Source organism: Leopardus geoffroyi, chromosome C1 (assembly GCF_018350155.1).
Source record: "Leopardus geoffroyi isolate Oge1 chromosome C1, O.geoffroyi_Oge1_pat1.0, whole genome shotgun sequence".
NCBI lineage: Eukaryota > Metazoa > Chordata > Mammalia > Carnivora > Felidae > Leopardus > Leopardus geoffroyi.
The window spans coordinates 12775975-12787959 of NC_059328.1; the positions used below are offsets into that span (position 1 = coordinate 12775975).

Below are 11985 nucleotides of genomic sequence, written 5' to 3' on the forward strand. Positions count from 1 at the left end.
GCCTGATGCGGGGCTCGAACTCACGAATGGTGAGACCATGACCTGAGCCAAAGTCGGATGCTCAACTAACTGAGCCACCCAGGCGCCCCTACACATGTTTTACTTTTTAACGGATTCTCTTCAGGATGTGCCGAGCTTCCTGAGTTGGCAGATTTATGTCATTCACCAAATTTGGGAAATTTTTAGCCATTATTACTTCAAATATTTTTTATTAAAAAATTTTTTTTAATGTTCATTTATTTTTGAAAGAGAGAGAGAGAGAGAGAGAGAAGGAGACAGAATCTGAACTGTCTCCTGACAGGCTGTGAACTGTCAGGACAGAGCCCAACGTGGGGCTCGAACTCATGAACTGTGAGATCATGACCTGAGCTGAAGTCAGACGCTTAACTGACAGAGCCACCCAGGTGCCCGGCTTCAAATATTTTTTTACTGTGGGACTTCAGTGACATGAATATTAGACTTTTTTATATAGTCCCATGGGTCTCTGAGGCTTTTTAAAATTATTTCTTTCCTGTTTTTCAGTTTGGAAAATTTCTTTTTTTTTTTTTTTTAATTTTTTTTTTCAACGTTTATTTATTTTTGGGACAGAGAGAGACAGAGCATGAATGGGGGAGGGGCAGAGAGAGAGGGAGACACAGAATCGGAAACAGGCTCCAGGCTCCGAGCCATCAGCCCAGAGCCCGACGCGGGGCTCGAACTCCCGGACCGCGAGATTGTGACCTGGCTGGTCGGACGCTTAACCGACTGCGCCACCCTGGCGCCCCAATTTTGGAAAATTTCTATTGATACCATTTTTATTTATTTTTTGAGAGACAGAGAGTGCATGCCAGTGGGGAGGGGCAGAGAGAGGGCGGGGGAGAGAGGGAATCCCAAGCAGGCTTTGGGTTGTCAGCACAGAGCCTGATACAGGCCTTGAACTCATGAATCCTGAGATCATGACCCGAGCTGAAATCAACAGTCGGTTGGTTGCTTAACCGACTGAGCCACCCAGGCACCCCCTCTATTGCTATCTTAATTTCTCTTATTCATTGCTCTGACGCCTCTATTCTACTGCTGCACAGATTTTTTTTTTCTTTTTGACAAACCCCAGCTATTATGCATACCTCTTGCTTCTTTTTATAGTATCTACTTGTCGCTGAAAACACGTGTCTGTCCATTCACTTCCAGCCTGTCTACCTTGACGTCCATTGTAACAGCTGCTCGGATGTCTTCAGGCATATTCCAGCATCCGGGTCAGCTCAGGGTTGGCATGGGCATGTTTTCCCTGAAGGAGCGGTCAGTTACATTTTCCCGATTCTTTGCATGTTGAGTAATTTTGGTTTCTGTGTGGGGTGTCCTGAATGTCATCCGTGAAACCCTGTGTTCTGTGAAACTCCCCTGGAGATCGGCTTGCTTTCTTCGTTCTGTTTTAGCGGCCCACAGACGTCTAGCGCCCAGGTGGGCTCGGACCATCCGGGGGGCAGTGGTTCCAATGTCGGGTCGGCTCGTAGGGCCTTCCCTCTGCTGCTTTGGGTCAATCCCTCACATGCACAGGCAAGCCTGGGCTCTGAGCCAGTTCTTAACGCAGAATGAGGGGATCCCTCCTCTGCTGTCTTCTTTCCACATTCTCTGACTTACAGAGGCCCCCTTTCCTGATCTTCTGGACAGAAAGACAGGTTTTCTCTTGGTCTTACTTCTCAGTGACCCACTCCTGAAGCCCTGCTGGGAATCTGCCTCAGAGAAAAGGGAAATAGAACGGCCGAGAACCTCACCTCCAAGTTTCCATTCTTTCATCTGCCGCTTTGGCTTTTCTTTCGCTTTTTGCATCTTATCCGATGTTGTGAGTTACATTCAGTGGCAGGCGGGGCTGTGCTGGGCTTCCTCCATCCCGACCGGTAACGGAAGCCTGCGAAAATCTTTATGGTAATTTTTTTCTGTGACCCAGGATCAGAAAACGTACATCGTGTGGGTGACTCTGTCCTAACATTTCTTTTGTTGCGGACTCTGCTGATGTTGTTGCCACCCCAGAGCCAGTTTTGTAGACCCCGTCTCCCACCCCTCAGGCTTTCCTCCATTGGTGACGTTCCAATGAGATGCTTTTGCCAAGGCTACCGGTGGCTTCCGTGTGGCTTAAATTCCACAGATTTTTCCTTGGCCTTCATCTAGTTTCTCTCTTCTCGAGATACTTTCTCTGCTTGGCCTCTGAGATGCCCCGCCAGCCCCTCGGCCATTCCTTCTTATCCTCTTTGCTGGTTGCTTCTCAACGCCCAGCTCCCAGACCTTAAATTACCCGCAGGCGTCGGGCTTGATCTACCTCGAGGCTCTTCGTGAGTTCACCCATCCCCCAAACTGGCAATTTCATCCACTCAGTAAGTTCCAATTATATCTCCAGCTCAGACATCTGCAGACTCTGCCGCCAGACATCGTCACACGTGCCCAGCAGGCATCACAAACTGTTCACACATCCAACATAAACTTCCCGACTCCCTCCCTGCCCCAGACCCGCTCCTCCTACTGTCGTCTCCATCTCAGTGAGTGGGTACTTCATTCTTGTGGCTTTCCAGGCCCCAGATCTTGATGTCTTCCTTTATCCTTCTCCCGGTCCCACACTCCACCATAACGGCCTTTCCTAAACCCATCCAGGGGCTGGCCACTTCCCACCCTCGTCACTGCTGCTTCCATTGTGCAGGCTACCTACCATCACCTGTCACCACCTTTCTATCCCCTTTCCATCCCCTGCTTCTATCTCTGCGGTCCCTTGTTCATATCAGCCCAAAGGATGTATGGACATCTTGAGTCAGATCATGTCCTTCCTGTGCTCATCCCCCTCCAGTGGTTTCCCACGTCTCTAAACAAACAAAGGCCTGCAAGGCCCACCCAAGACCTTCAGCACCCTTCCCTCTGCCCGCTACATCCCCACCATCCTGGCATCCCGGTTGTTCCTAGAACACATCCAGCAGTTTCTTCCTCAGGGCCTTTGCACCTGCTGTTCCTTCGGCTTAGATGCTTTTCCAGGTAATCACATGCCTTATTCTCTCACTTCAGTCCTCTGCTCAAATGTCACCTGATGGAGAGGCCTTTTCTGGCTGCCCCACTGAGAACACCACCACACCTCTGTGTTCCTTATTCTCTGTGCCCCTCTTACCAGATTTTACTTTTTTAAAAGAAATTTTTACATTTGTTTATTTTAGAGAGACAGAGCACAAATGGGGGGAGGGGCGGAGAGAGAGGGAGACACAGAATCTGAAGCAGGCTCCAGGCTCTGAGCTGCCAGCACAGAGCCCGACGTGGGGCTCGAACTCACAAACTGTGAGGTCGTGACCTGAGCCAAAGTCGGATGCTTAACCGACTGAGCCACCCAGGCACCCCTACTTTTCTTCATTGTACTAATTGCCTCCCCCCGTCCCCTGCCCCCGGCATGATATATCTGGTCTGGTGCTGACTGGTGGAAGGACCAGGAGGGCAGGAGCCACTCAGTCTACGAGAGTTCTTGGTACATAGAGGGTGCTCGGTAGGAGCTTGTGGAGTAAATGACTGTAAAAATGCTTTTGAGTATGTACGTTTCATGTCTGTCTACTTCCTGTGTTCTAGTCCAGGAGAGGAATGGCCCACTGCCTCCCCCGCCTTCTGCTCCCAGGCCAGGTCACTTGGGCCACCGGCCTGGCGTCCCCTCCCCCCCGACAGCCTCCTGACACACAACCACAGTGGGGTCACGTGATTCCGAACACCCAGGCCAGGGAAGCGTTCGCCGGTTACCCTGCTCTTGTGATGCGGGGAACCCGGGGACAGAGCTCTTTTCCCGGAATGCCATCCGGGCCCGCCGCTCTCCCTCACCGGGTGATGCAGTGTGAGCAATCTGTCATTCAGCCTGGCAGCACGCCAGGGAGGAGGCCGACACCTTGGCCCCATCTCTCTTCTCCTTTTTGCCCCATCTGATGTCAGAACGATTTCAAAGCGGTGAAGCCTAGTCACTGCCCCGAGGTTGGCAGTGCAGGGGAGCCGCTGGCCGGGGCCAGGCGGTGGCTGCCGTGCTCCCTAGTCGCGGGCCACCCAGAACTGAAGCAGAGCATATAGCTGGTGGAATACCAGCCCCAGAAATAACTTTCGGGCCCAGCTGCCTTCCTGGATGTCTGTCTTACAGGAAACACCCACGCACATTCGAGACACCGCGTCTGCGGTCTGTGCAACAATTCATATTCTGCAAGGTGATTTCACGCGCTTTCATTTGTCCTCACGCCCACTGGGTTTTCCCTTAACATTTGTTTTAAAAGCTTATTTTGAGAGAGAGAGAGAGCACGAGCAGGGGCGGAGCAGAGAAAGGGGGAGACAGAGAATCCCAAGCAGGCTCCACACCGTCAGCTCCGAGCCCGACGTGGGGCTTGAACGCACGAACCGGGAGATCATGACCTGAGCCGAAACCAAGAGCCGGACGCTGAACCCACTGAGCCACCCAGGCGCCCCTAACATTTTTTACTTAGAGTAACAGTCACCCCTTTCAGCGTGTAGTTGCATGAGTTGCCCAACACATCCAGTGATACTCACCCTCAACCTGGATATCGCACGGTTCCATCATCACCCCAAATCCTGCCATGACCCCTCATGGGCAACCGCCCCCCCCCTTCACTCCACCTCCAGCTGCTGGCAGCCACGGATCTGTTTTCTGTCCTTATAACTTGCCTTTCCCAGAATTGTCACGGGATTCGAATCATACAGTCGTTGCCTCTTGAGTCTGGCTTCCTTCCCTCGGTACACTTGAGATTTCTTCTGTGTGATTATGCGTACCAGTCATCCGGTGCTGAGTATTAGTCCGCTGGATGGAGATTCGTTTATCCATTCCCCAACCGAGGGATCTTTAGGCAGTCGCTGGGGTTTTGGTCGTTATGAATAGAGCAACTATTGACGTGAGCATCAGGTGAACACATGTTTTCGTTTCCTTGGGAGAAAACCTAGGAGTGGGGATCCTAGGGATGGCGGGGGTGTATTTCGCTTTAGAGGAGAAACTGCCAGACTGTTTTCTAAATTGCGTTTCCTCCAGCAGTGCTCGAGGGCACCGGTCCTCCACCTCCTCGCCAGCGCCGGGTCGGGTCAGCCTCTAACCTTGGCCATTCTCTTAGCCACACGGTGCTGCTTTTAATTTTCATGTTTCTGGTGACTCATGATGCCCAGCGCCTTTTCATATTCATATTCATGATGCTGAGATCTTTTGGCCCCTTGAAAACTTGGGTTGTTTTTCTTACGCCGAATTTTGCGAGTTCTTTGTATGTTCTTGGATGCAAGCGGCTTATCAGACGTACGATTGGCAAATCCTTTCTCCCAGTCCGTGGCTTGTCTTTTTGTACCCTTCGTGGTGTCTTTCTTTCTTTCTTTTTTTTTTTCACGGTGTCTTTCAAAGTGCAAATTTCTTAAATTTTGACAAAGGCCAGTGTATCGATTCATTCTTCTAAGGACCAGGCTAATGATGTTCCATCTAAGAAAATTTTGCTGTATCTGAGGTCACAGTGATTTTCGCCTCTGTTTCTTTGGATAGTTTTATTATGGCTTTAGGTTTTCCATGTAGATCTATGACCCATTTTGAGTTAGCTTTTTATAAGGTGTGAGGTATGGATTAAGGTTCATTTTTGTTGGCGTGTGGACATCCAATCGTTCCCTACCGTTTCTTTTAAAGACTGTTCCTCCTCCCTTTCGTTGGTTTTGTGCCTTGCCAAACACCAGTTCTCCTTCTTTGCGAAGATCTGTGTCTGGACCCCTCATTCTGTCTCGGGCACCTCTGTCACGAGCCTTTCACCAATGCCGCATCGTGTCGGCTGCTGGAGTTTTGCAGTAAGTCTGGAAATCACATAGGGACTCCGCCTACCTTTCCAGCATGGCGTTTATTATTCCCCCCACTTTACGGGTGTTGGAACTGTCCATGATCATGCTTAGCCAACCTGCTGACGGCCTGGCCTCCCTTTATGTAGTAACTCAGCTGCCTGGCTCCTACTCAAAACCCACTTCTCGTGCCTAGCCTGATGCTCAGAGTGTGGCCTTTGGGATCTGCTCTGGGTACAGGTGTCAGCCCTGCTTCTCGGTTGTGTGGCCCTGGGAAAGTAATTTTAAGCCCTCCGTGCCTCACTATCCCCACCTGTAGAATGGGTGCAACCGTGCTGCCTGCCTTACAGGTGGGTATGAACATGGAATGATTGCCAGCTCAAGCCATTGGAAGCCTGCTGCTGTTTGATCATTTTTGGCAGGCACGAATGGCAGTTTTACATCGTTCAACCTCACAGGCAAACTCCCTCCTAGAGCTAGACAGAGGGCGTGTACCCCAGAAAGGCAGCTTTGCTGGTGGCCATGGTCACTGTCGTTACCCCTGCTCATGATGCTGTCGCTAGTACGCTATTATCCCGGATGGCGGTGGCCCCTGAGGCTGATGTCCCTGAGTCCTTGAATCGGGCAGCCAGCCACCACTGAGAGCTTCTGGGGGCAAAGCTTCTCACCAAGGCTTCCAAGAATAACACGGCCCGACCTCTACTCCCGTGGAGCGAAAGCGTGCCCCTGGTGTAACAGAGTGTGCAAAATACAACGGGAGAAATTGGTGGGAAGGAGGGCGTGGCAGGACTTCCCAGGCGGGGCCTTGTAGGATGATTAGGAGTTTGGGGCTGGAGGGACATTGCAGGCACAGCCTGTGTAAAGGCTTGGAAGGGGAGGCCGGCAGGCTTTAGGGGAGCCTGAGGTTTGATTCTGGGGCGGAGAGTGGGAAGCAGCCCACCGTGGCCTGGAATGGGTTCACAAGTAACTTCCCTCCCTGTCTTTTCCTTCCACAGTCAAGTCCCGGAGATCCCTGCCTTCGCCATGGCCGCGAGAACCATTATCATCGACCACGGGTCTGGCTTTCTGAAGGCTGGCTTGTCTGGGTGGAACGAGCCCCAGATGGTCTTCCCGAGCATCGTGAACTACATCCCGTGCAGGGAGAACCCCGGCCCCAGCTATGCCCGAAGGCGCGTGAGTCTGGGCATCGACATTTGCCATCCTGATACCTTTAGCTACCCCATCCAGCGTGGCCGCGTCCTCAACTGGGAAGGCGTGGAGCACATCTGGTCATTTGTCCTGGAGAAACACAGGCGGGAGCATGAGGACTCCCCCGTGATGGTCACAGAGTGTCCTCTGAGGGAGCCCGCGGACCGACAGAAGACCCTGGAGGTAAGGCCTGGCACTTTGTGTTTGGACATGAGGAGGGTCGGGAGCTCCGTTTTCTGAAGAATCTGCCCCATTGCGGTCTCCTGAGTACCTACTGTGTGCCTGGCACCTGTTCTAGGCAAGATGGGGTTCACGGAGTTTCCTTCAACAGACGGGAACATGGCAGTTGAAATAGTCTATGAAGATGGGGAGACGCTGGGTACTTTGTTCATGGATTCCGAAATGTCCAGAGATCATGTTCCATCCTTGGGGAAGACTTGACCTTGAATAAGTTACCCACTAAGAATTCCGGAGAGTGATCACTGCTAGAAACAAAATGAAATGGGGTGATAGCTGGCTGGTGGGGAGAGGGTGATTAGGGAGGGTTTCTCTGAGGAGGTGATTCCAGTCACCAGGGAGGATGGGAAGAGGGAGGCAGGAAGGTGAAGTCACAGGGGTTGCGTCTTGTAGGCCCGAGCCTGTGGGTGGGGAGGGCTTTGATTTTACCCTAAGTCAAGTCTTGGCAAACTACAGCCAGTGGGCCAAAGTGGCCCACCACCTGTTGTTATAAATAAAGTTTTATTGGAACATAGCCATGTTCACCCATTTACATATCGTCCTTGGTTACTTTCATACCACAGAGCTGAGTAGTTGTGGCAGAGACTGTATATATAGCATGAAAAGGCTAAAAGACCTACTTATTGTAGGTTTGCTAGATAAAATGCACGTCTGAGCTGAATTTCAGATAAGCAACAGATAATACTTTAGTATAAGCGTGTCCCAAGTAGTGCATGGGACATACGTACACGAAAACATTGTTGTTTGTCTGAGAGTCAAATTTAATTGGGCAGCCTGTATTTTTGTTTGCTAAATTTGGCAACCCCGGCTGTCTAGCTTTTATAGGAAATGCTTGCCAACCCCGCTCTAAATAGATCGGAAGCTCCTGGAGAGTTCTAAGTGGGATTCATATTTGATTTCCCATTTGAAAAAGAGGGCCTTGGCTTCCATTTGGGAAATGGATGGTGGCGGGACAGTATTCTGAGTCCGGGGATGGGGCAGCCCCCTCCCCCTGAGTGGGAGAGATGGACCCGCTGGGGCAGGAAGTGGTGGCTGTGTGGCCAAAGGCCACGGGAGCCCCCCCTGGTGCCACCTTTCTGTGTGTGTAGGGTCAGAAACATGGGGCTGCAGTCAGAACTGGGCAATTAGGGAGGCGGTGGGAGGGAGGCTCTGTAAAGATCTAGGGGGTGATGGGTGGGGAGAAAATCAGCCTAGGGATTTTGCCAAACCCTAAATGTCAGAATCCCAGTTTTGCCTCCATGTGTGAAAAAAAAAAAAAAAGGCTTCACTTACCAGGAGGTGAGTGGATTTATTTCCCTCCCTGCTTCCCTCCTTCCTTCCTTCCCTCACTTCCTTCTTTCCTTCCTTCCTCCCTCCCTTCCCCCTCCCCTTCCTGCCCCCGTCCCCTTCCTTCCCCCTCTCCCCTTCCTTCCGCCCCTCCCCTTCCTTCCGCCCCTCCCCTTCCTTCCCCCCCTCCCCTTCCTTCCCCCCCTCCCCTTCCTTCCCCCCTTTCCTTCCCCCCCTCCCCTTCCTTCCGCCCCTCCCCTTCCTTCCGCCCCTCCCCTTCCTTCCGCCCCTTCCTTCCCCCTCTCCCCTTCCTTCCGCCCCTTCCTTCCCCCCCTTCTTTCCACCCCTCCCCTTCCTTCCCCCCCTCCCCTTCCTTCCCCCCCTCCCCTTCCTTCCCCCCCTCCCCTTCCTTCCCCCTCTCCCCTTCCTTCCCCCCTCTCCTTCCTTCCGCCCCTCCCCTTCCTTCCCCCCCTTCCTTCCGCCCCTCCCCTTCCTTCCGCCCCTCCCCTTCCTTCCCCCCCTTCCTTCCCCCCCTCCCCTTCCTTCCGCCTCTCCCCTTCCTTCCCCCCCTTCCTTCCGCCCCTCCCCTTCCTTCCCCCCCTTCGTTCCCCCTCTCCCCTTCCTTCCCCCCCTCCCCTTCCTTCCCCCCTTCCTTCCCCCTCTCCCCTTCCTTCCCCCCTCCCCTTCTTTCCGCCCCTCCCCTTCCTTCCCCCCTTTCGTTCCCCCTCTCCCCTTCCTTCCCCCCCCTTCCTTCCCCCCTCCCCTTCCTTCCCCCCTCCCCTTCCTTCCCCCCCTCCCCTTCCTTCCCCCTCTCCCCTTCCTTCCCCCCCTTCCTTCCCCCTCTCCCCTTCCTTCTTCCCCCCTTCCTTCCCCCCCTCCCCTTCCTTCCCCCCCTCCCCTTCCTTCCCCCCCTCCCCTTCCTTCCCCCCCTTTTCTGGAGGCAGTGGTGGATATCCTGCACTTGCTTCTTGTCTGATTTCTTCTTCCCTCGTCTAAAGAGATGGTCCAGGCGGCGGATCTGCCCTTGGCCGTAGCCCCCCTGGGTCCACCGCTGCTCCCAGAGCCAAGCGCCTCAGCACCGTTTCTGACACGCAGCTGACCCCCCTTCCCACCCCTCCACCCAAACGGGTCTCCTGAATGTGGTCGTCAAACTCCCCAGGGCAAATCCGACTCCGAATCCCTGTAGAGCCTCCCTGGTTTCCACAGCATGAGCTCCGGGGGGGGCCCTGTGCCCCACCTCCTCTGGGCACCGCCCCCCCACCCCCCCAGCCGCCTGCCTCCATCCCTTGGGGACACAGGTCTGCACCGGCTTCCATTCTGAGAGCTGGGCACGTGGCTCAGTCTTGGGGAAGGACAGAGCTGGACTGGGACCTTTGGTTCGGGAAGGGGGGGGGAATAACCCAGCGTCTCTCCTCCCTTCTTGCAGATTATGTTTGAGTTACTGGATGTGCCGTCCGTACTCCTGGCCGACCAGCTGGAGATGTCCCTGTACGCCTCGGGCCTCCTGACCGGCGTGGTGGTCGATTCCGGCTATGGCCTGACCCGCGTGCAGCCCTTCCATCTGGGCCGCCCCTTACAGCCCGGCGGCAAGACGCTGGAGTTCGCGGGCCAGGATCTGGCGGCCTATCTCTTCCAGAGCCTCTTTAAGGAGCACTGCGATCGCCACAACCTGTTTCAGCTGGAAACCGTGGCCACCACGCAGATGAGCAAGTGCTATGTGCCGCAGAACCTGGGGGAGGCGCTCGACTTCCGCCAGAGCCTGCCGAGCGGCTCGGACGACGGCAACGCCTACCAGCTCCCCGACGGCACCCGCGTGGAGCTGACCCCGATGCAGCGGCTGGCCCCCGAGATGTTCTTCAGCCCCCAGGTGTTCGACCTGCAAGGGCCCGGCATCTCCCAGGCCGTGGTGGATGCCATCCTGGCCTGCGAGGCCTCCATGCACCCGCTGCTCACCTCCCACGTGATGGCCTGCGGGGGCAACACCCTGTACCCCGGCTTCACCAAGCGCCTGTACAAGGAGCTGATGGCAGATCATTTCTCCTCCTCCAAGGCCACCATGTGGGTGGGTTCCAACAGAAACTTCAGCGTCTGGCTGGGAGCGTCCGTGGTGGCCCATCTGTCTACCTACAGGTCTGAGTGGATGACCAAGGAGGAGTATGAGGAGAGTCTCAGGCTGTGACCTGTGGGCCCCTGGGTCCCGCCCCCGCCATGGTTAGAGAGGATTAATTTCAGTGACGGGGGTCTGGGCAGGGGTGGGGTCAGCTGGTTTTGGAATTCCGAGTTCATGAGGGTTTTTGTTTTTTTAGGTATACTAGGGTTTTATCTTGTTTCAAGAGTGAGATCCAGCCCATAGGAGGACAGGGGGTCGACCCTGGAAACCTTCCGGAGGCAGTGTCTCCAGGGGGTGGTCTGTCATTTGGAGGGGAGTGATCACTTACCGTCTCCGTCGTAGCCACTGAATTTTTCGCTGGCATCTCCCTTGGGCTGTCCTGCTCTCAGTTCAGTAGGTTTTAACTGGGGCGAGCGAGACGGGACCTTGTGCTGGGGTCCCAGATGGGGTGGGATGGGAGAGGTGAAGTTTCTAGTCTTACTCATTCTTTCTGGCCAGGGAGAAATTGCTACAGGTGAGCCAAAGGGCCCTCCCTCCATGGCCAGGGTTTTGTTTTATATGCAAATAAACTTCTTTGGAACCAGAGCTGGCTTCTGTCATGTGTGGCAGCAGGATGGACGGTCTCTGGGGAAGAAGCAGGGAGCGGGAGTCCATGAGGACCCAGGTGGGGCCAGGGCAGCTTCTAGGGACCCGCCCAGTGGGACGTCAGGGGCCTGGAGCCTTTCATTCTTTCTCTGCCACGTTCTCTCCCTTATCCCAGATGTCCCGAAATTCTGTTAAAGTTTGAGTTTCTACTCATGTAATATTTATTTCATACACGTTAGAGGACCTACTATGTGTTAGGCACTGGGGACCACGGAGGGATAGATGCCGGGTTTTCTGGCTTCAAGGAGATTGCGATCTACCGGGGGGACGGAGGCAGTAATTGAGGAACTCTGTTTGAGGTGACGGAGACTGAAATAATCAAATGTAACAAGGTCATGTGATCTGGGGGGAGAAGGATGCCTACTTTCCATGGGGCAGACTGAGAGAGACTGCTGGGGACCGTGGGAGACCGCCCCTCCTTCCTCGGCCGTGTGGTTACACTTCCCAGCACCCTACCCCCACCCTGCAGTTAGGTAGGGTCATGTGACCATGCCACAGGCTCTGGCCAGTTCAGTGTGTGCCTGACCCTTAAAATCGCTCCATCAGCCTGCAGGGTGCAGAGGATCCGATGGGGGAAGGGGGCCGAATGACTAGATGGAACATAGACCCCCCTCCCCAAGCCCCACCCAGCCCCGCTACACTGCCCTGGGACCTGAGGAAAAATCGACCACCTTCAGCCACAGATTTGGGGGTTGTTTTGTTACAGCAGCTGTTCTGCTCACCCTGACTCGTAGAACTTACTATTTATGTAT

The 11985-nt window shown here is 54.2% G+C and overlaps 1 protein-coding gene across 1 annotated transcript in view; it reads left to right on the forward strand.

The window, feature by feature from the left end:
- ACTL8 (actin like 8) overlaps positions 1 to 11167 on the forward strand; it is a 62193-nt gene extending 51026 nt beyond the window's left edge. Inside the window, exons 2-3 of the mRNA XM_045482395.1 lie at positions 6783 to 7158; positions 9905 to 11167. Of these exons, the coding sequence (XP_045338351.1) occupies positions 6811 to 7158; positions 9905 to 10657 (1101 nt within the window). The 5' untranslated portion in view covers positions 6783 to 6810 and the 3' untranslated portion in view covers positions 10658 to 11167. The remainder of the gene's footprint in view (positions 1 to 6782; positions 7159 to 9904) is intronic.
- The last annotated feature ends 818 nt before the right edge of the window (positions 11168 to 11985 follow it).